The sequence below is a fragment of the Chiloscyllium plagiosum genome, unplaced genomic scaffold (assembly GCF_037043375.1).
Source record: "Chiloscyllium plagiosum isolate Xiang-an unplaced genomic scaffold, Cpla_swu_hap1 HiC_scaffold_3, whole genome shotgun sequence".
NCBI classification, from domain to species: Eukaryota; Metazoa; Chordata; class Chondrichthyes; order Orectolobiformes; family Hemiscylliidae; genus Chiloscyllium; species Chiloscyllium plagiosum.
In genome coordinates this window covers 66263366-66284815 of record NW_028270141.1, presented here as the reverse complement: position 1 = coordinate 66284815, position 21450 = coordinate 66263366, and the positions used below count along the sequence as shown (strand labels likewise).

The following is a 21450-nucleotide window of genomic DNA, read 5'->3' as shown; positions in this document are numbered from 1 at the left end:
CCGTGCGCTAGGGTCAGGAATGTCTCGGATCAAGTTCCCTACAGGATTCTTAAGGGGGGGAGAGAGAGCAGCCAGAAGTCGTGGTACCAATGACTTTGGTGCAGAAAGGGAAGACGACCGCAAAAGAGAACATAGGGAGTTAAGTTGGAAGCTAGAAGGCTGGACAAGTAGAGTAGCAATCCCAGGTCTGCTACAAGTGCCACAACCTAGTGAGGTGAGGAAAAGAGAGCGAGTGCAGATGAACACATGGCTGCAGGGCTGTAGGAGGGAGAACTGCAGATTTCTAGATCATGGACATACCTTCTGGGGAAGCTGGGACCTATACAAGAAGGACAGGTGTACCTGAACTGGAAGGGTATCAATATCCTGGGCAGGAGGTTTGCTAGAGCTCTTCAGGAGGGATTAAACTAGATTGGCCGGCGTGGGGGGGGGGGGGAAGGGGGACCTACACTATGGATCAGATGGTGGAGTAGGTAGTGAACAGCCAGATACAGTGTGCAGAGAGTCTGTGAGGAGGGATAGGCACTTGATAGGGTGAAGATAGACTCAGTGTGATGGGTGGACGTATGTCTATTTTAATGGAAGAAGTGTCAGGTATAAGGGTGACAAACTCAGAGCATGGATTAGTACTTGGAACTATGATTTTGTGACCATTACAGAGACTTAGATATCACAGGGGCTGAAATGGCTGTTGGATGTTCCAGGGTTTACATGTTCCAAAAGGAATAGAGGGAAGGTAAAAGAGGTGGAGGGGTGGCATTGCTCATTAGGGAGAGTATCCACACTGTAATGTAATCTATTCTAATCACAGCTGCAGAAAGGGAGACTGTCAATGAGGGTTTGTCTACAGAGTCAGTATGGGTGGAAGTCAGAAACTGGAAAGGAGCAGTCACTTTATTGGGAGTTTTCTAAATGCCCTAAATAACAACAGAGACGCAGAAGAACAGATTTTGGAAACGTACAGAAGTAACAGGATTGTTGTCATGGGTGACTTTAACTTCCAGAATATTGACTGGAACCTACTTAGTTCAAATAGTTCGGATGGAGGAGTTTTTGTCAGGTGTGTCCAGGAATGATTCCTGATGTAATATGTAGATAAGCAGACTAGAAGGGAGGCCATATTGGATTTGGTGCTTGGCAATGAACCAGGTCAGGTGTCAGATCTCTCTGTAGTAGAGACTTTTGGTGATAGTGATCACAACTCCATGACCTTTACAATACTTATGGAGAGGGATAGGAGCAGATGGTAGGAAAAGTATTTAATTGGGGGAAGGGGAATTACAATGCTATTAGGTGGAATATGGGATGCATAAATTGGGAACAGATGTTCTCTGGGAAATGCACAACATAAATGTGGAGGCTGTTTAGGAAGCGTCTGCTGATTGTGCTAGACAGCTTTGTTCCACTGAGGCAAGGAAGGGATGGTAGGTTGAAAGGTAGGTGACAGGGAATGTTGAACATATAGTCAAGAGGAAGAAAGAAACTTACTTAAGGTTGAGGAGGCAAGGATCAAACAGGGCTTTAGAGGGTTACAAGATAGCCAGGAAGGAACTGTCCCCTGGATAAGAACCAGATGATTGGAGAGTAGCAAATGTTATTCCTTTGTTCAAGAAAGGGAATTGGGATAATCCTATTACAGACCAGTCAGTATTACTTCAGTGGTGGGTAAAGTACTGGAGAGGATTCGGAGAGACAGGATTCATGATTTGGACAACCATAGTTTGGTTAGAGATAGTCAGCATGGCTTTGTGAGGGGCAGGTCATGCATCACAAACCTTACTGAATTCTTTGAGATGTGGCAAAACACATTGATGAAGGGAGAGCAGTGGATGTGGTGTACATGGATTTTAGCATTTGATAAGGCGCATTCAGAAAGTAAGGAGGCATGGGATACAGGAAAACCTGTCTGCCTGGATACAGAATTGGCTGGCCCATAGAAGACAGAGGGTGGTGGGGGATGATAAGTATTCAATCTGGAGTTTGGTAACCAATTATGTTCCACAGGGATCTGTTCTTGGACTTCTGTTCTTTGTGATTTTTATAAATGATCTGGATGAGGAAGTGGAAGGGTGGGCTAGGAAATTTGCCAATGACATGAAGGTTGGTGGAGTTGTGGATACTATGGAGGGCTGTTGTAGGTTGCAACAAGACATTGACAAGATGCAGAACTGGGCTGTAAGTAGCAGATGGAGTTCAACCTGGGAAAGTATGATGTCATTCACTTTGGTAGGTCAAATTTGAGTGCAGAATACAGGGTTAAAGGCAGTATTCTTGGCAGTGTGGAAGGACAGAGGTCCATGTCTCAATGATCACTCAAAGTTGCCACCTAGGATGATGAAGTTGTTCAGAAGGCCTATGGTGTGTTGGCTGTCATTAGCAGGGGGATTGAGTTTAAAAGCCACAAGATTATGCTGCAGCTCTGTAGAGTTCTGGTTAGACCACACTTGGAATATTGTGTTCAGTTCTGGTCACCTCATTATAGGAAAGATGTAGAAGTTTTAGAGAGGGTGCAGAGGAGATTTACAGGAATGTTGCCTGGAGTGAAGGGCATGCCTTATGAAGATAGGTTGAGGGAGCTAAGACTTTTCTTGTTGGAACAAAGAAAGATGACAGGTGACTTGATAGAGATGTACAAGATATTGACAGGCACAGATAAGAGTGGATAGACAGATAGACATTTCTGCCATGGGAAAAAGTATCATAGGGGGCATAAGTTTAAGGTAATTGGAGGAAGGTTTAGGGGAGATATCAGTGGTGTTTTCTTAGACAGAGAGTGGTGGGTGCGTGGAATGCACTGCCAGCAGTGGTAGTAGAGTCAAGATACATTAGGAACATTTAAGTGACTCTTGGATATGCACATGGAAATTAGTACAATGAAGGGTATGCATGCTAGTGTGATCTTAGAGTAGGATAAAAGGTCAGCATAGCATCGAAGGTCGAAGGCCAAAGGCCTGTACTGTGCTATATGGTTCTACGTTCTGAGATGTTCATTGCTTGGCACTCATAACCACTCACCATCCAAACAGCTTCTAATACCATGTAATGGCATTTTTTTTTTAATGGGTGGCTATTAATTAAGTTTCCTTTCTCATAGGATGATTCAACAAGTCAGACTACAGTCTGACAATCTTTTAGTGAGAGATTTCATTAACCTTAGGCTTCAACACTACGATATTCACATAACTGAGGTCAAAGTGAGCAGAGTTTTTTTAAGCACAAATCTGAGTTACTTGAAGATAACCAAGCTGGATTAGTTGACATCAGGTTAACCTGGCTTTTTCTCTATATTTCAAGATTACCTTTTCTTAAAAAATTTTTTTCAATATTAGTGGTAGAGGCAAAACATTATTTTCATTTCAGACACGCAGCCCAAAACAAAACACTCTAGGAAAGAAAATGCAGGGTCCCATTTCTCCAGCAATTAAATCCAATCTCTCCTGAGACTACTCCATACCTAGAGAATGCAAAATATTTTCCAATTTCCATTCAATCTACCCCAAACATCTTCCAAACTGCACTTTAGTACCAATTTGCTGGCCATATGGGCTAGGTTCAAACTTTCAGGAGTAAGATCCCTGTGTGAAATGAGTGAAATAAATCAAAATGCACAGATAAACAATGAATGAGACTTTAAACTCACAATATACCACAAATCGTAACTTAGATTTATATGAAATTCAAAAGAGGTTTGACACAGTACACAAAGATGCTGCTTCCTCAGCTGAAGAAGCAAGAACGAGGGACACAGTCTCGGAGTAAGGGACTGATAAGTTTGGACTGAACTAAGGAGAAATTTCTTCATGCAAATGTTTATGAAACTTTGGAATTGTCTACTCCTAGAGGGCTATGGACCTCCACTGTAGAATGTTTTCAAGTTCAAATAGACAAATTTAAAGTTACTGAGGTAATGAAAGGAGGAGGCAGGAAACTTAAGTTGAGGCAATCGGCCTTGACCATATTGAATGCTAAAGCAGATCCAGGGGACACATGATATACTCCTGCACTGATTTGATTAGTTCTCAAGGTGAACAACATTACAAAACTCCTTGCCAAAGCATAATCAAACAAAATGAATGTACAGTCATAGTATTATGACAAGTACAGGGATAGAGTGACCAAAAGTCAATAGGTCTGAAAATTCCTTTGATAGGCAAACATAATTATTGTACTATTGTAATGAAAGCAATTTCTTTCAAGCTACATAAAATGTATTAAAACATTATTTTGCTTTATTTTAAATCTTTTATTGTCAGAGATTGGACCAATGCATTTATAGCAAATCAAAATGACCTCAGCATTCCTCCTCAATGTTTCTTGTTCTCATTAGTTCCTGTCCTCTACATTCCTTGATCCTCCTATACCAACCTTTATGAACCGAGCCCTTACTGTTCTTTGTCCTCCTCGATTTTGCTTGTCCCCATCAATGCTTCACCTGACCTCCAACGCTTCTTTGTTACTCACCGAGAATCCCCTCACTTCAACTGACTGCTCAGCAAAAACCTCACTGCTTTTCACGGTCCTTACTGCTCCATCATGTCACCCACCAACTTGTGACTCCTAAAATGATATATTATTGTTTATCTCTTTTAGTGCCCAACTTCTGAATAATTTCAGCAGGTCTCAGTTGCAAGTTGTAACTCTTTGAGAGTTGAGAATTTTTGATTGGAGGATCTGCAGATGACGAAAGGGCAAAGCTGCTCTTCCAACTACTGCAGTGGACTCTGTTCAAGCTCTTAGAGAATGTCAGTTTTGCTTTGGGATTTGTTTTAAAGACAATCTGACTGTTACTGAGACTAGGCAGTTTCCTGATTAGTTGTTTATTTGTTTTTTAAAAAAAATCGATCCATCAGTTGACAAACAGTCACTCACACTAAACTGTGTCTCGAGCACCTTCCTGGATTTCAAAGCAATCAGGTTGATAACACATGAGCTGATAATAAAATTACAGAGTTCTAGTTATTTCTTTATCAATATTACAATTCTCTTGTCCAATTTTCTATTCGAACTGGCCACCTTCATACTCACTGATCTTCTGAAGGATGCTTAATTGGCCCAAACTTACATTGCCAATAAGAATTGCATAATACAAAGAAAAAAAGTTTCTTTTGTTTAGAACAAATAAATGAAAAAAATTCAATGAATATGCATTAATTTCAAGATGGGGTAGATATATTTTCATTAGACACAAGTTAATTTTGATGGATGGGAATGTGAAATTTAAACCACCAAATAGATGAGTCATGATCTAACTGAAAGGTGTTGCAGGCTTGAAGGGCTGAATGACCCACTTCTGCTCCCAACCTATATGTTTGTATGTATGCAATAATTAAAAATTAATAGACAATATGTTACAAAATCAATTTTTACCATGGCCAAAGACACAGAATCAAAATAATGTATCAAAATAATGTTGAAGTGTACTGTAGTTATGAGGTTATCGAAACAGTGATTTTTGATCTGATTTGATTTACTGTTGTCACACGTACCTAAGTACAGTGAAAAGCATTGTTTTGCAAGCAGTATGGGCAGATCACAACAAACAAGGGGATACAGACACAGGGTGCTTAGACAGATCAAGTTATACAGGTTACAACTGCACAGGAGGTGCACAAAGCGAGCTCCCTACAGCAATGTAAAGTGAAGCTCTTCTGTACACTCTAACCAAATAGTCTAATGTTCAACCTTCATAATTATTCCCATGAACTGAAAACAAATGTTTAAATGAACTGCACAAACCTTTTTGACACTGCAGAATAGCATTGTCTTCCTCAGTCTTGCTTCTTGATTGAAACAGCAGAGGATCATTGACAGTTGAAATCCTTGTCTGCAGGAAGAATAAATCTTGTAGAAATACCATCAAGGTTAATTATGTAGAAATTATACTCAACAAACTCAAATTTTCTTTTGATGACTGTTGTGATCTTCAAAGAAACTAATACTTTTGAACAGAAATTTGAATTTGCAGGTACCAGCATGAAGTATCATAAGACAGTTTCAACTTTTCAAGATTTTTACTGCAATAAATCAAAATCAACATCATCTAAATACTACTTAGGAGGCAACTAATACAAATTATACAAATGGCATCCACTTTAGCATCCTAACAACTGAAACCAGACATTATGTTTTTAGCTTATATTGCACATTGCAGAACTGTAGTCTTCACATGCACCAGTTGCAAGTTATTGCCAACTTCCAAAAGACGAATTTCTCCACATTTCTCTGAACTGTTAAAAATCACACAACACCAGGTTATAGTCCAACAGGTTTAATTGGAAGCACACTAGCTTTCGAAGCAACGCTCCTTCATCAGATGGTAGTGGAGGGCTCAATCCTAACACACAGAATTTATAGCAAAAATTTACAGTGTGATGTAACTGAAATTATACATTGAAAAACTGATTATCTGTTAAGCTTTTCCAGCCTGTCTAGCTATCACCATTGTTAACAGCTAATCCGAGAATGCAACTTTTTAAAAAAAGGTTTTGTGATTTACACATGAAAGAAATGAAAATATCACTGTATTCTAACAGATGAAAGGCTTAACAATCAATTTTTCAATGTATAATTTCAGTTACATCACACTGTAAATTTTTGCTATAAATTCTGTGTGTTCGGATTGAGCCCTCCACTACCACCTGTTGAAGGAGCGTCGCTCCGAAAGCTAGTGTGCTTCCAATTAAACCCGTTGGACTATAACCTGGTGTTGTATGATTTTTAACTTTGTACACCCCAGTCCAACACCGGCATCTCCAAATCATCTCAGAACTGTGACATCAATGATTATGAAAAGTTACTCCCCTGTTTTCAAAGAATCCCCAAAACTTTACTCTACTGACTCTTCTCCTGATCATGCCACGGCAAACATTCCAGTATCCTTAAATCTTCATGTATCCGACGGAACGAGGACATGCCGCAACCCAAAGGACTAGCCACACTACCATACATCAAGAACATCTCTGAAATGACAGCCAGACTACTGCGACCACTAGAACTTATAACAGCACACAAACCAACAGTCACACTCAGACAACAACTCACCAGAACGAAGGACCCGATACCCAGCATGAGCAAAAACTAATGTAGTGTACAAAATCCCATGCAAGGACTGCACAAAACACTATATAGGACAAACAGGAAGACAGCTAACGATCCGCATCCACGAACATCAACTAGCCACGAAACGACACGACCAGCTATCCCTAGTAGCCACACACGTAGACGACAAGCAACATGAATTTGACTGGGACAACACTACCATTATAGGGCAAGCGAAACAAAGAACAGCCTGGGAAGTCCTAGAAGCATGGCACTCATCCACAAACTCCATCAACAAACACATCGACCTGGACCCAATATACCGGCCACTACAGCGAACAGCTGAAACTGACAACCGGAAGCGGCAGGGACAGGCCACTATAAATGCCGGAGGAAACACCACAGAAGCGCTTCACAGGAGGCTCCCAAGCACTGAGGATGTCACCTAGACAGGGGACGAAACGTTTGCAACAAAAACTTCCAGCTCGGCGAATAGAACCACAGCAACGAGCACCTGAGCTACAAATCTTCTCACAAACTTTGAACTTCATGTATCCACTCTCTTTAGCCAGAAAACGATCTCCGACTAGCATTCTGCCTAACATATATCAGTCTTTTCCCATGTTGTTCATAACAAGTGGTTTTCTGTCTCTCTAGGACTCAGTTGCTCAGCCGAGAAATTCTGAGTTAGTAAATTCTAATAAAGTGAGCTGAATCTTCCTTTGTGGAAGCTGGCACTTCAGTCTTAGCAGGACTTCCTCAAGGTCTCAGTCTTCACAGCAACTACATCATGTAGGCTTATTATTAGGTAGACTGATAGATCATTTGCCACTTCCACCATCCTAATTTACTTCAAATTAAGGATGGAATTTTAAACTTCATCATCTTGTCTCGTGCTCGTGATACTCTTACCTACAAAGTATAGACCATAAAAACTTTAATAGTATAAAAATATATTGTTGTGAACTTAAAAACTAATTTATTACACACTACAGAAGTAATATTCTTTCCTTTGTTATATTTCACCATTAAGCATATTGTCTTAGCAACATTCCAACGACATTTGACAGTCAGGATTTAAAGATTAGTTTGAATGAGTTTTCAGAATTCAAACTTTTCTGCAACTGATAGTTAAACTTGCCTTAACCTGTCAAAATAAAATTTCCTATGTACTTCAAACAGCTTCTCCATGTTTTGGTTTAGAAAAATATAAACTTCATTTGGAACAAGAACAGAAATTGGTGGAAATGCTCAGCAGGTCTGGCAGCATCTGTGAAGAGAAATCAGAGTTAACTGTATCATAAGACAAGATTTTCAAGATTTTTACTGCAATAAATCAAAATCAACTACTTAGGAGGCAACTAATACAAATTATAGAAATGGCATCCACTTTAGCATCCTAACAACTGAAACCAGACATTATGTTTTTAGTTTATATTGCACATTGCAGAATTGTAGTCTTCAGGTGCACCACTTCTGTAGTGTGTAATAAATTAGTTTTTAAGTTGTTTTAAGGGGCTGAGTGACCCTTCCTCATAACAAATGCTGCCAGACCTGCAGATCTTTTCCAACAATTTCTGCTTCTGTTTCCGATTTACAGCATCCGCAGTTCTTTTGGTTTTTATTTGGTAAATTTGGTTTGGTCTGATTTAACTTAGTCAAGAACAATAATACTGATTTCTGATCATCGTTTGGACTTTCTGGTACCAGCAGGAAAACCCAGAAGAGTCTCTGTCATAATGCTTCATATTATCTGGAATCAGTCATGCCCATTTTTCTCTATAACTGGATAATACATTGGCATTAGAGTCATAGAGATGTACAGAAACAGACCCTTCGGTCCAACTCCTCCATGCCGACCAGATATCCCAACCCAATCTAGCCTCACCTGCCAGCAACCAGCCCACATCCCTCCAAACCTTTCCTATTCCTATATCTATCCAGATGTCTTTTAAATGTTGCAATTGTACTAGCCTCCACCACTTCCTCTGGCAGTTCATTCCATACAAGCACCACCCTGTGTGAAAAAGCTGTCCTGAGGTCTCTTTTATACCTTTCCCCTCTCACCCTAAATCTATGCCCTCTAGTTCTGGACTCCCCCACCCCAGGGAAAAGACTTTGTCTATTTATCCTATCCACAACCTTTGAACATCTGTTCAGGTTCTAATTCCTGATTTCCATTCTCTTCAATGTCTGAATTTTTTTGTTAACCTATACAGAAAGTTTCAACCAGCCACATATCCAAGTTGTCTTTTGCCAGGCTGAATCTTGGATTAGATTTGTCTTTTAAGAGTGTTTCCATGATGTAAAATTCTAATATTTTTCTGAGAGATAAAGCTTATTTGCATTCATTTATGAGACGTTGGCTTCACTGGCTAAGCCAGCAATGACTCCCCATCCCCAACTGCCCTATAGAAGGAAGTAATGAACTGATTTTTAGACCCACTGAATATAAAAATATCCACAGTGTTGTTAAAAAAGGCACTTCAGGATTGTGATACATTAACATTGAAGGCGCAGCAACATGTTAGGATTAGGCATGGCTTGGAGCATGTGGTGATGTCCCCTACGTCTGCTGCTCTTGTCCATCCAGGTGGTAAAGCTTTGGAAGATGCTGTCAAAGGAGGCTGGTGAGTTATTCACTGCATTTCGTACATAAGTGGTCTCCAATCTTTTTAAATGTAAAATCACTTTCTGAATTCAACTTCAACCCAGGATCTATCCCAAAGAAAATATAGAATAAACAGTTTATTTTTAGCTCAATGTAAAACCAAATGTATATGAAGGAGTAAAGTATTTAAGGGTTAAAGCTTTAGCCGCACAGTCAGAAATAAGCAAGCTAACAAAGTATTTGGAAACCTTCAAAAAAAAAATCAGATTCAAAAGCAGAAATTGCTGGAAAAAACTCAAGTACATCTGCCAGCATCTGTGAAGAGAAAGTAGATTTAATGTTTTGGGTCCAGTCACCCTTCTTCAGAATAGTTCAGAATGCTTCAGTTCTGAAGGAAGACCACTGGACCTAAAATATTAACTTTGATTTCTCTCCACAGATGCTGGCAGACCTGCTGAGTTTTTCCAGCAATTTCTGTTTTCATTTCTGATTTCCAGCATCCACAATTCTTTGGTTATTTTGTTTAGTGTAAGACATCCAGAGTGTTAAGATTAATAGCTAGCAAAAGCCATGGGTAAGAAATATGTAGCTCCTACAAAGACCGTAAAAAAGAAAGATAATCCTTTATCAATTTTTCAAGTACCTGTACATTTACAACAATTATATAATTATTCAATTTGTCCTCTACTCACCAAGTCTCAGTGTGACACCTGTGACTGCACATTATCTGTTAGTGCCTTGAAGTCTGGATCGTATACAGTCCATCAAATGACTACCTAATAGGTGGATGAGATACTTGGACTTGATTATTTTCCTTTGGTAGAATGCTATCTTATAGAGCTATGTGGAGCCAAAGTAAGCGGTCACTTTAAAAGCATAGGGTGATAGAGTGGGTTTTGTTATAAGTTCCCCAAAATCATTGTCCCTTGATCTAACTTTCAATTGAATATCACTTTGCATAATAATGATCTACATATCAACTCCACAGCTTTGTAAATCAAATACCAGATGGAATTTGGTAGCCAACCCACCAATGTCTCTGAAGGAATGGATTTAAGACAAACATGACAATTTGTTCTATCACATCGAATTTCTGAAACTGCCTGTTGAATTTCTCTGCTAATTTCCTCAGACATGAAGTTAAACTTTCTGGGTGAAACCATTATTCTTTGTCTTTGATTTCATCTGTTATTTTCTCCAGATTCAGGAAATGTTACAGCATTTCACTTTTTAAATTGAGAGGAGCACAAACCAGTTTCAACTTAAACGCAGTCACAACACTGACCATATGTACCAAGTCTCTGACCTTTCCTTGCAGTTCAGAGTTTAGCTTGTTCAGTTTTGACATTATGTCTGTTAGGAACTCGAAGTCAAACAAACATGCATCGTCTGACAGCTCACTGCACACTTCATTCCTTGATTTTGAACAAGTGACAATTTCAGGCGTTAGATCTAAAAATCTTTACAGAGCTTTCCCTTGTCATTCCTACCTTACATCAGCACAGAGAACTAGCTCACAGTAGGCTGCAACAAGTCCACCCATTAAGGATTTAAACAAGCTGAAGCAACTTGAAACAATTTGATTCTTGCTCGAATCAAATTTACAATTTTTACAATAACTTTCAGATGTGAGAAAAGTTAATACTTTACTTGCTCATGCTTACTGATGCTTACATTGGTAATTGAAAAAAAAAGGGAAATTCACAATCATTTCTGATTCATTCACGATCAATTCTGCAATGCATACATGTGCCAAGCCAAGATGATGTAAGATCAGTTGTGGTGGAAACCAGCTTCAGAATTAGAATGTTTTTTTTACAAGCACATACCTTTTATTGGAGTCCCATTTGAAGCAGGCCATTTGATCCATCGAAGAGAACCCTTTGAAGAGTATTCAACCCAGACCCACCCTGTCCTATAATCTTTCATTTACCACGGCTAATCCACCCAATCTACACAGCTCTGGGCAGCACGGGTAATTTAGCATGGCCAAACCACCTAGCCTGCACATCTTTGAACTGTGGGAGGAAACCGGAGCAAACCCACACAGACACTGGGAGAATTCACAAACTCCACAAACAGGTGCCCAAGGGTGGAATCGAACCTGTGTCCCTGGCACTGTGACACTATGCCATCCTTTTGAATTTGTTATAGATATACTCACCCCTTGTTCTCTCTTTAAAGGGCAAAAGATGAGAAGATCGTTCTAGTTATGTCCTTAAAAATTGGTGCACAATGATAATCAGCTCTGCTGAGTTAGTCATGTCAATGGATTAATCGAACTACAGTGAGAAGCATTCACAGTCCTTCAGGTCCTTCTGTTGTGGCTGAAAGATATCTTTAGACAAGGATTCCACTTGCTCCATTTTTGTAGAAGCACCAAATGATATGTTCTAGACTGCTATTATTATTTCTTCCCTGTTCTTAAATTCTCTGACTAAAGAGTCAGTGGCCACAGTCATTGCTTGTTTAATTACTTAGCCATCTGTGACTGAGTTTTTGTGTTCTTCCAGAGGATGACAAATTTGAAACAATGCTTCAATGCAGCCTTACCTTTTGCTGCTGGTTTAGAGAAAAGAATAATTGTTGAGCTTTCAAATAGCTTCAGATAATCAACTCTCTTTGTCTGAAGCATGCTATTTAAAGAAAACTATCCTTGAATTTATTATGCATAGCCGTGTGAGGTATCATTCCAAATTCCTATTTTTACTTATTTATGTGCTTTGATGACACACAAGGCAAAACGTTTACAGTTGTGAACAGAAGTTTTTTTTTGCTATTCCACCTGGACATTGTACATATTTGGATTAAATGTTTTGGACGGTACAGTGTAATCACTCATTATCATTACCTTGTCGCAAATGACGTCCCTCAGCCCCTGGTCTTATTGCAGGTGGGCTTCAGGATCTGTGGCTCTAGAACATCTAGAATGTTGTTGGCTGCTTTCAAGTGTGGAGGCATGGGAGATCACTTCTTTGGTTAAGATTTGTTTCTGGAGCTCTGGTCAGCCACTGTTGCTCAGATATTGATGTGGGGTGTGGCAGCATTCCTCAATTATTTTTCATCTTGCACTGACCTATTAGAAAAGCAGCTGGATAAAAACAACTGCAAGACTACAGAGAACGGGCAAAGGAGCAGGCTTAACAGAGGTGCTCTTGCAGATTTACTATGGATATGATGGGCTGAAAAGTCTCCTGTATTTCTGATTCCATAATATACTAACTTCACACATTACTTCTCAGTAAATTTCTTACTTGTTTATTTGCATTGTCACCACAAAACCTATTTTACCCTGCAATGATAGTCCATTTGGACCAAAGTGAAACATGATGCAACAAGCTAGCAAAGCCTGTTAAGAGGAGAGATTAATGAAGAAGCAATGGTCGGACAAAGAATAAGTTACTCACTGTAAAATTCCCAGCCTCTGGCTTGCTCTCAGAGACACAGTCTGTATATGGCGGTCCAATTCAGCTTCTGGTTAATGGTATTTCCCAGGATATTGACAATAGCAGATTCAGCGATGATAATGTCATTGAACTTCAGGGCAATGATTAGATTTTCTCTTGCTGGAGATGGTCATTGACCAGCAAGTATGTGTCACTGTTACTTGACACTTATTGTTTTGGTCTTCCTGCACATGGACACAGATGACTTCACTACTGAAGTATTGTGCAACTGTCAACCACATCTCTATTTCTGAACTTCTGAAAGAGGAAAGGTAAGTGGTTGGACCTAGGACCCAACACTGACAAACTGCTGCAGTGATGTCCTGAGACAAGAGGTCTCCAACAGCCACAACCATATTTCTTTGTTCTCAGTATGATTTTAACCAGCTTTTGTGCTGCATCCTGCCTCAATCTGTGCAAGAACTTTATCTTTTTACGAGGCAAAACTGTCTTTACTTGCTTGAAGAACTTTGTTAAGGTTATGCCAGTGAGTGAGCAGCTAAAAATATCCTGATACTATTTCCTAGTCATTCATGAATTCTTTTATGTTCTTTTTTCTTCATCTTCACACTTAGCTTTGTCTACTTCTTTCCTTGCAAGAGGGAATCTGCATCATTCTGAAGCTTTTACCTTGAAGAACATGAATCCTTCCCCCATAGCTTCATGGTATACTGATTGTAGTTGGGTCTTTCAGTCTCAAAGCAATGTTTTCAGTTGTTTTATCACTCATTCCAAGTGCTACTGTTATCTGCTTTGACACCACTTGTTTAGGTTCAGTCAGCAGGTTCAATTCAGGCAACTTCAACTCATCAGAAACCATCATTCATCCAATATCATTAGTATGATGTTCAGTTGCCTTTTAACATCAGCAGTTGAGCTTTGATTCTTGGATCTATTTTTAATTGAAACAGCAATTTTCACAGCAATGTTACAGAAAGGATTTGGGGTGGGTATTGTGACACAGAGAATAGCATTCCTCCCTCTGATCTAGAATCTCCAGTTTCAAACTCCATTCCATGTCTGGATGGCCAAGAAAAGTGCATTCATAACACAAGCAAACAGGGTGCACAACAACTTGCTCATCCTTCAAACTGCAGTTGCACGAGTCAACAGTTTTATGGTCAGCCATGTGATGGAAAGAATTTAGAGTCCCTATCACCACTGTCCATTGTTCCAGCCTGTAATATTCATGTAAACGTGTATGTTGCCACTGTATCTTGAAACTTTTGGAGGACCACTTAGTTAAACAGGTAGTGTTGATTAGACTGCTGTCGAGAGCATCAAGTTTAATCATGATTCTGGAAGAATAGATTTGGGACCATTGTGATGGTATGAGTCAGACCTCCTTTCGGACAGAGAACTCAAAAAAAAATTCTCCTCAAAGGTGGATAAATCCCCAGGACCTGATCAGATGTAACCGAGAACTCTGTGGGAAGGTAGAGAAGTGATTGCTGAGCCCCTTGCTGATATATTTGTATCATCGATAGTCACAGGTGAGGTTCCAGAAGACTGGAGATTGGCTAACGTGGTGCCACTATTTAAGAAAGGTGGTAAGGAAAAGCCACAGAACTATCGACCGGTGAGTCTGACTGGTGGTGGGTAAGTTGTTGGAGGGAATCCTGAGGGTCAGGATTTATAAGTATTTGGAAAGGCAAGGACTGATTAGGGATAGTCAATATAGCTTTGTGCATGGGAAATCATGCCTCACAAACCTGACTGAGTTTTTTGAAGAAGTAACAAAGAGGATTGATGAGGGCAGAGTGGTGGACGTGATCTATATGAACTTCAGTAAGGTGTTTGACAAGGCTCCTCATGGTAGACTGGTTAGCAAGCTAATATCACATGGAATACAGGGAGAACTAGCTATTTGGTACAGAATTGGCTCGAAGGTAGAAGACAGAGGGTGATGGTGGGAGGGGTGCCTTTCAGATTGGAGACCTGTGACCAGTGGTGTGCCACAAAGATTGGTGTTGGACCCACTGCTTTACATCATTTATACAAATGATTTGGATGTGAACATAGAAGGTATAGTTAGTAAGTTTGCAGACGACGCCAAAATTGGAGGTGGAGTGGATAGCAACGTTTACCTCAGAGTACAGCAGGATCTTGATCAGAGTGGCAGACTGAGTTTAGAATAGAATCCCTACAGCCACCCAACCCAAAAAGTTCTCACCGACATTCTGAAGAGCATCCCACCCAGACCCAATGCCCCACTCCACATTTCCCCTGACTAATGCCCTAACTTACACATCCCTGAACACTAAGTGCAATTTAGCATGGGTAATTCACCTAACCTGCAAAGCTTTGGACTGTGGGAGGAAACTGGAGCACCCGGAGGAAACAGACACTGACACAGGGAGAATATGCAAACTCCCAACAGTCAACTGAAGCTAGAATCTAACCCGGGTCCCTGGCGCAGAAGTGCTAACCACTGAGCCACTGTGCCACCATTTAGTTTAGATAAATGTGAAGTGCTGCATTTTGAAAATGCAAATCAGAGCAGGACTTATACACTTAATGATAAGGTCCTGGGGAATGTTGCTGAACAAAGAGACCTTGAAGTGCAGGTTCATAGTTCCTTGAAAATAGAGCCACAGGTAGATAGGATATTGGAGAAGGCTTTTGGTATGCTTTCCTTTATTGGTCACAGCATCGAGTATAGGAGTTTGGATGTCATGTTGTAGCTGTACAAGACACTGATTCAGCCAATTTTGGAATATTGTGTACACTTCTGGTCTCCATCCTCTCAGAAAGATGTTGTGAAACTTGAAAGGGTTCAGAAAAGATTTACAAGGATGTTGCCAAGATTGGAGGATTTAAGCTATAGCGAGAGGCTGTTTCCCCTGGAGCGTCGGAGGCTGACGGGTGACCTTATAGAGGTTTATAAAATCATGAGGGGCAGGGATAGGGTAAATAGACAAGGGTGGGGGGAGTCCAAAACTAGAGGGCACAGGTTTTGTGTGAGTGGGATAAAATTTAAAAGGGACCTAAGGGGCAACCTTTTCACACAGAGGGTAGTGCGTGTTTGGAATCAGCTGTCAGAAGTGGTGGAGGCTGGTACAATTGCAATATTAAAAGGCATCTGGATGAGTATATGAATAGGAAGAGTTTAAGAGAGATTAGGCCAAGCGCTGGCAAATGGGACTGAATTAGTTTAGGACATCTGATCGGCATGGAGTAGTTGAACGGAAGGATCTGTTTCTGTGCTGTACATCTTGTCATTTCTAATCAATCATTGCATTAATATCCTGTATCATGTCACCACTAAATCCTGTTTTTAAGCCCCAACCTATTTAATCTTCAGTTCTGATACTATTCTAGTAAATTGTGTTTTTTTGCATTCCTTTGCACTCTGTCATTTTGGGAATACAGTTTCCTCCAAAATGCATGGGTATGTACCACCTGGGCCTCAGGCTTTACCTACAGGAGCAATGTGCTGGAAATCAAATCCTGCTACTACAAGACTTAAGTTAATGATTTAAAAAATTAATTTCCCCAATGTATCCAATTTCCAAGTCGAGGTTGAAAGAAAGATTAGGGTTCAATACTTAACAAGAATTACTACTTTTTACAAGTAATTAGACTCGCGCTACAAGTAAACAGTTAGAATCAGTCAGCATAAAACTCTAATCCCCTTACCTGTACGTACAGAAATACAGACAAACATGCAAGCAGGGAAAAATAGGTTTGGAACAAAGGAATACTGGGAAAGTCCTTCAGTGCTTCCTGTTCACAGGCTGCTGAGATGACCCTTATTCTTTTCAGTTGTCTTTCTCCAGATGCTTCTACTGGTTTTCAAAAGTCACAAGGTTACTAGTTCACTTCTAAATGAATATTAATACAACCATAATAGAAAAGGTGAAAATAATTGACAAGCAATCTAAACTAAATTAAGTGTAAAGACAGTGACATCTTATTTTGAAATTGTGGGCTTAAATGCAGAAGAACTGTTTTAAAACCAATGTTTAAAAGGATTGCTACTCGTTTTGAAAAGCAAGTAACTTGACACTCATGACAAGTAAAAACAAACAGTATTGAAGTTTGGGTTGTAACTAAATGGAGCCAAGGAGTTGTAACTTATCACTTAAAAGACATAGCTTACAACTACTGAAGGAAAGGTGTACTTTTCTTCAGACTTTAAGTGCATTTTGACTGCAGAGAGAGTTTGCTCCTAAGATGGTGAATATCAAAGCACACAGTCTGTCTTGTTCTCCGCCTCAAACTGTTCACATAAGATCCAATCATATGGCTGGTGGCAAAGCTTTTGACATCAATAACTGGCCACTAATTCACAGTCCACTCAACCTCTTGTCGCTAGCCAACAGCATCTGTACGCAACCCCTCAGCTCCATTTAATTTAACTTAAATTATTCAAACTTCGATTGTTCAATTTTTTATAAAACGCTTCTCAATTATGAGGTTACTCGCATTTAAAAACATGCAGCAAGACTTTTAAAACACTGGTTTTAAAACAGTTCTTCTCCATTCGAGCCCACAGTTTAAGAAGAACACAACAAAAAGACAGTCTCTATACATAGTTTGTTTAACATGTTTGTCAATTATATTCTCCTTTCTTATTAGAGTTATAATAATATTCTTTTGAAATGATTCTCGAATGAGCTATCTACTTTGTTATCTTTCATTAATACGGAGGCAAAGTAGTCATTCAATATTTCTGCCATTATTTACATTTTTATCTTTCGTATCCAGCCTAATTTTCTCTTTTCCAATTTATTATGGTATTCCTTGTTCTATATACATTTGTCTCAATCTATTATTAACATTGACTACTACAATATGTTGATCACAATTATTATTATGGTCCACGGAGACTGAATCATTGAATGTTTTAAAGGCAAAGTTAGATTAATTTCCTTGCCTAACAAGAATCTATGTTTATCTGAGGTACACAGGAAGGTGAAACTTAAAACACAAATAGATAAGCAATGATCTTACTGAGCAACAGGGCAGACTTCAAAGACCATGTAGTCTACTACAACTCTTAATTCATGTGTTTCTTTGCAATTCTCTCTGTTCTATCTCATTACCCATTACAATACCTGCAGGTTATGCTTTGCTTTTGGATTACTTGCACACTAAGTGTGAAAGCAGTGTTCTCTTTTCTCCTTTCATTACTTCTCCTTGTTGGTTTATGTGGAGATATGGAGATATTGACATCTCTCATGATTATTATTCTTTACTTTCTTCATTGGTCTATATATTACTTCCTCCAATTCTAAACCACTCTTTGGTCATCTATGGTATGCCCCCATTAATGCAATGCATTTCTATTTATCTTTTAATAAGATAATATATCAATACATATGGCTTCTTTCAGTGCACAAAATAATTATATTCTGAGGCTCTTTTACTATTTTCTCAAAGGCAAGTTCTTATTTTTTTGGGGGGGGGTCTTTTTCATTGTCACTAACACAGTTGGTACAGATTCAGTGACATAATAACTATAGCCTCTGTATTTGTGATGAAACTTAAGACCATAAGGTGGAGGAAAGTAAGCCATTCAGCCCTTTGATTCTGCCTTGCATTCAATCACCGATCACGGCAGATCAATTCTCAACTCCACTTTCCTGCCTTTGCCTTATAACCTTTTATTCACTGACTGATCAAAAATCTGTCTATCTCATCCTTAAATATACTTAACAAGCCAGCCTTTACAGCCCTCTGCAGTAAGGAATTCCACAGAATCGCTACCCTCAGAAGAAATTCCTCATCTGTCTTAAATGCGCAACCTCTTATTCTGAGATTATGCATTCTGGTTTTACATTCTCCAACAAGGAGAAACAACCTTTCATCATCAACTCTGTCAAGTCCCTTAGAATCTTGTATGTTTCAAGAAGGTCTCATTCTTCTAAGCTCCAACGAGCACAGGCCCAACCTACTGAATATCTCCTGAAAGACAGTCTCTCCATATCTGGTATCAGCCACGTGAACAGTACCTGGACTGCTTCCAAACACAGTATATTTTCCATTTAATAAGGGACCCAAAATTGTTCATGGTATTCCAGCTGTGTTCAGTTGACAGGTTTGCATCATTTTAGCAAAATATCCCTACTTTTATACACCATTCCCTTTTGAGATAAAAGCCAAAATTCCAATTGCCTACCCAATTACCTGCTGAACTCAGATGCTAGCTTTTTTATGACTTGTAGACAAGGGCTCCCAAATTTCTCTGTTCTGCAGCCTTGTGCAGTCTTTCTCCGGTTAAATAATATTCAACTCCTCTATTCCTCCTGCAAATGTGCATAACCTCAAAATTTCCCATGTTATATTTCATCTGAGGTATTTTCATAACCACCTGCAATTATTAAACACCTACTACGCTGAAAGCCACATTGCATAAGGAACATATTCATTTCTTAGAAACCAGACAACAAGCATAAGTTAACAACAGAAATTTACTTCCACAAAAATAAGTGACACAGGTTTCTACACAAAAAGCTGTCATCCTAAACATACTTTCCACAGACCAGTGAGACCATAGCTAAAAAATTTCCTTCACATATGCATAAAGTGCATAACCAAGCAGTTAATAGTATTTTTACTGCATCAAAGCTCTCAACATCAGATCTAAATTTAAAAACCGACACTGTTCAGATTATGACGACATTTACTAACTTTTTTCACCTACAGGAGGTCCTAAACATATGAAGACTTAAACTCAAGATTCCACACTCATTTGCAAGCAATTCAATATCTCAGCGATTTCAAGACTTTTCTGGTTCCTGGTTGACAAAGTATTCCATTGTTCACAGGCTCAGTGCTGGTCTCTCTCCTTTGTAGACTCTCACTCCATGCCCACCTAGAGGTCACCCTGTCTCAACATCACCCCAGCCATAGCCTGCTACTCACCTTACCTTTGTTGGCCTCTTCTTTTGCCCCATCCACAGCCCCTCACACCATTTCAGGTTCTTTATACCACCAGCAAATGCCCTATAGCCAAGATTTGACAAATGGCTTCCTAGACTCAGCACTTCCAATCTTGGGAACCCAAACAAACGGTTCCCCCTACAGCCTGACCTTTCACTTACTCCCTTGCTTATTGCTTGAACAATCACAGACTTTTTCTCTTATGTTTACTGCTAATAGGTTCACTAGGAAACAAAAACAGGATTTATGCATGGCATGGCTGAGGTATTAAATAAGTACTTCTCATCTCGCTTTACTAAGGAAAAAGACACTGCTAAAGTCAAAGTGAAATTAGAGGCTGTTGATTAGAGGCGCTGGATTAAATAATTATAAAACGGATTCACAATAAAGGATGGTCAGAAAGACTGGAGAATTGCAAATGTTATATCTTTGTTCAACAAAAGGTGACAGGATAAGCCAGACAACTGCAGGTTAGTCAATTTAACTTCAGTCATGGAAAAGTTTCCATAATGCATTTGATAAAGTGACGCTATACAGGCTTAGAGGAAAACTAAAGTCCATGAAATAAAAAAGTATAGTGCCAGCATGATATGAAGTTGACAGAATGACAAGAAATCCAGAATAGCTGTGAATTATGGTATTTTTAAACTACAGGAAGGTATATACTAGGATTCTCCAGGCATTAGTCTTAAGTCCACTGCTTTTTTACTTGAAAATGTACAGAAAAATCTCAAAACTTTAAAATACTGAACTGTGATGAGAATAGTGATAGAGATTTCAAGTAGACAGAAGCAGCTCTTCTTGTTAACCTTTTAGGAGAAGATAACCATGTTCATGAGCTGGGGTGTTTGGTAGGGTTCCAGTTGTACAGCACGTGTAGGCGACTGTTTCAGTCAAGGAAACACAAAGAAAGTTTTGCTGCAAATAGGGCAAGGTTTTGTGGCAGAATGATTTTTAGAAGAGTTTCTGGCTTAGGATTTCCTCCGTTTGTGTTAATAGGGATGCTTTTGATATGTGATTTCTCTCGAAATAGGTCTCTCTGTTTCTCATTTGTTTTCTCCAGATCCTGGGGTCCTGGGCAAGCTTCTCTATGGAATCATAATGTACTCCAATTGCCAGATGTTTGCCCACTCACTTAACCAATCTATATCTTTTTGTCAGCTCCTGCTGCCCTCTTCATAACTCACCTTCCTATCTATCTTTGTGTCATCAGCAAATTTAGCTCCCATACCTTCTGTCCCTTCATCCAAATCAATAATATAAAATGTGAAGAATTGAGGTCCTCGCATCGACCCGTTGTACACCACTCCTACCAGGATGTTGCCTGGTATGGTAGGAAGATCGTATGAGGAAAGGCTGAGGCACTTGGGGCTGTTTTCATTGGAGAAAAGAAGGTTTAGGATGACTTGATAGAGGTTTAAAAGATGATTAGGGGTTTAGATAGGGTTGATCATGAGAACCTTTTTC

The 21450-nt window shown here is 39.4% G+C and overlaps 1 protein-coding gene across 5 annotated transcripts in view; it reads right to left on the bottom strand.

Annotated features, from left to right (window-relative positions):
* fam228a (family with sequence similarity 228 member A) overlaps positions 1–21450 on the bottom strand; it is a 73871-nt gene that overhangs the window by 12722 nt on the left and 39699 nt on the right. For all 5 annotated transcript variants that reach the window (XR_015753323.1, XM_043682960.2, XM_043682968.2 and 2 more), the window contains one exon: positions 5737–5824. Coding sequence is in view for 4 of the 5 variants with exons in the window: in XM_043682960.2 (XP_043538895.1) it covers positions 5737–5824 (88 nt within the window). In the remaining variant the exon portion in view is untranslated. The remainder of the gene's footprint in view (positions 1–5736; positions 5825–21450) is intronic.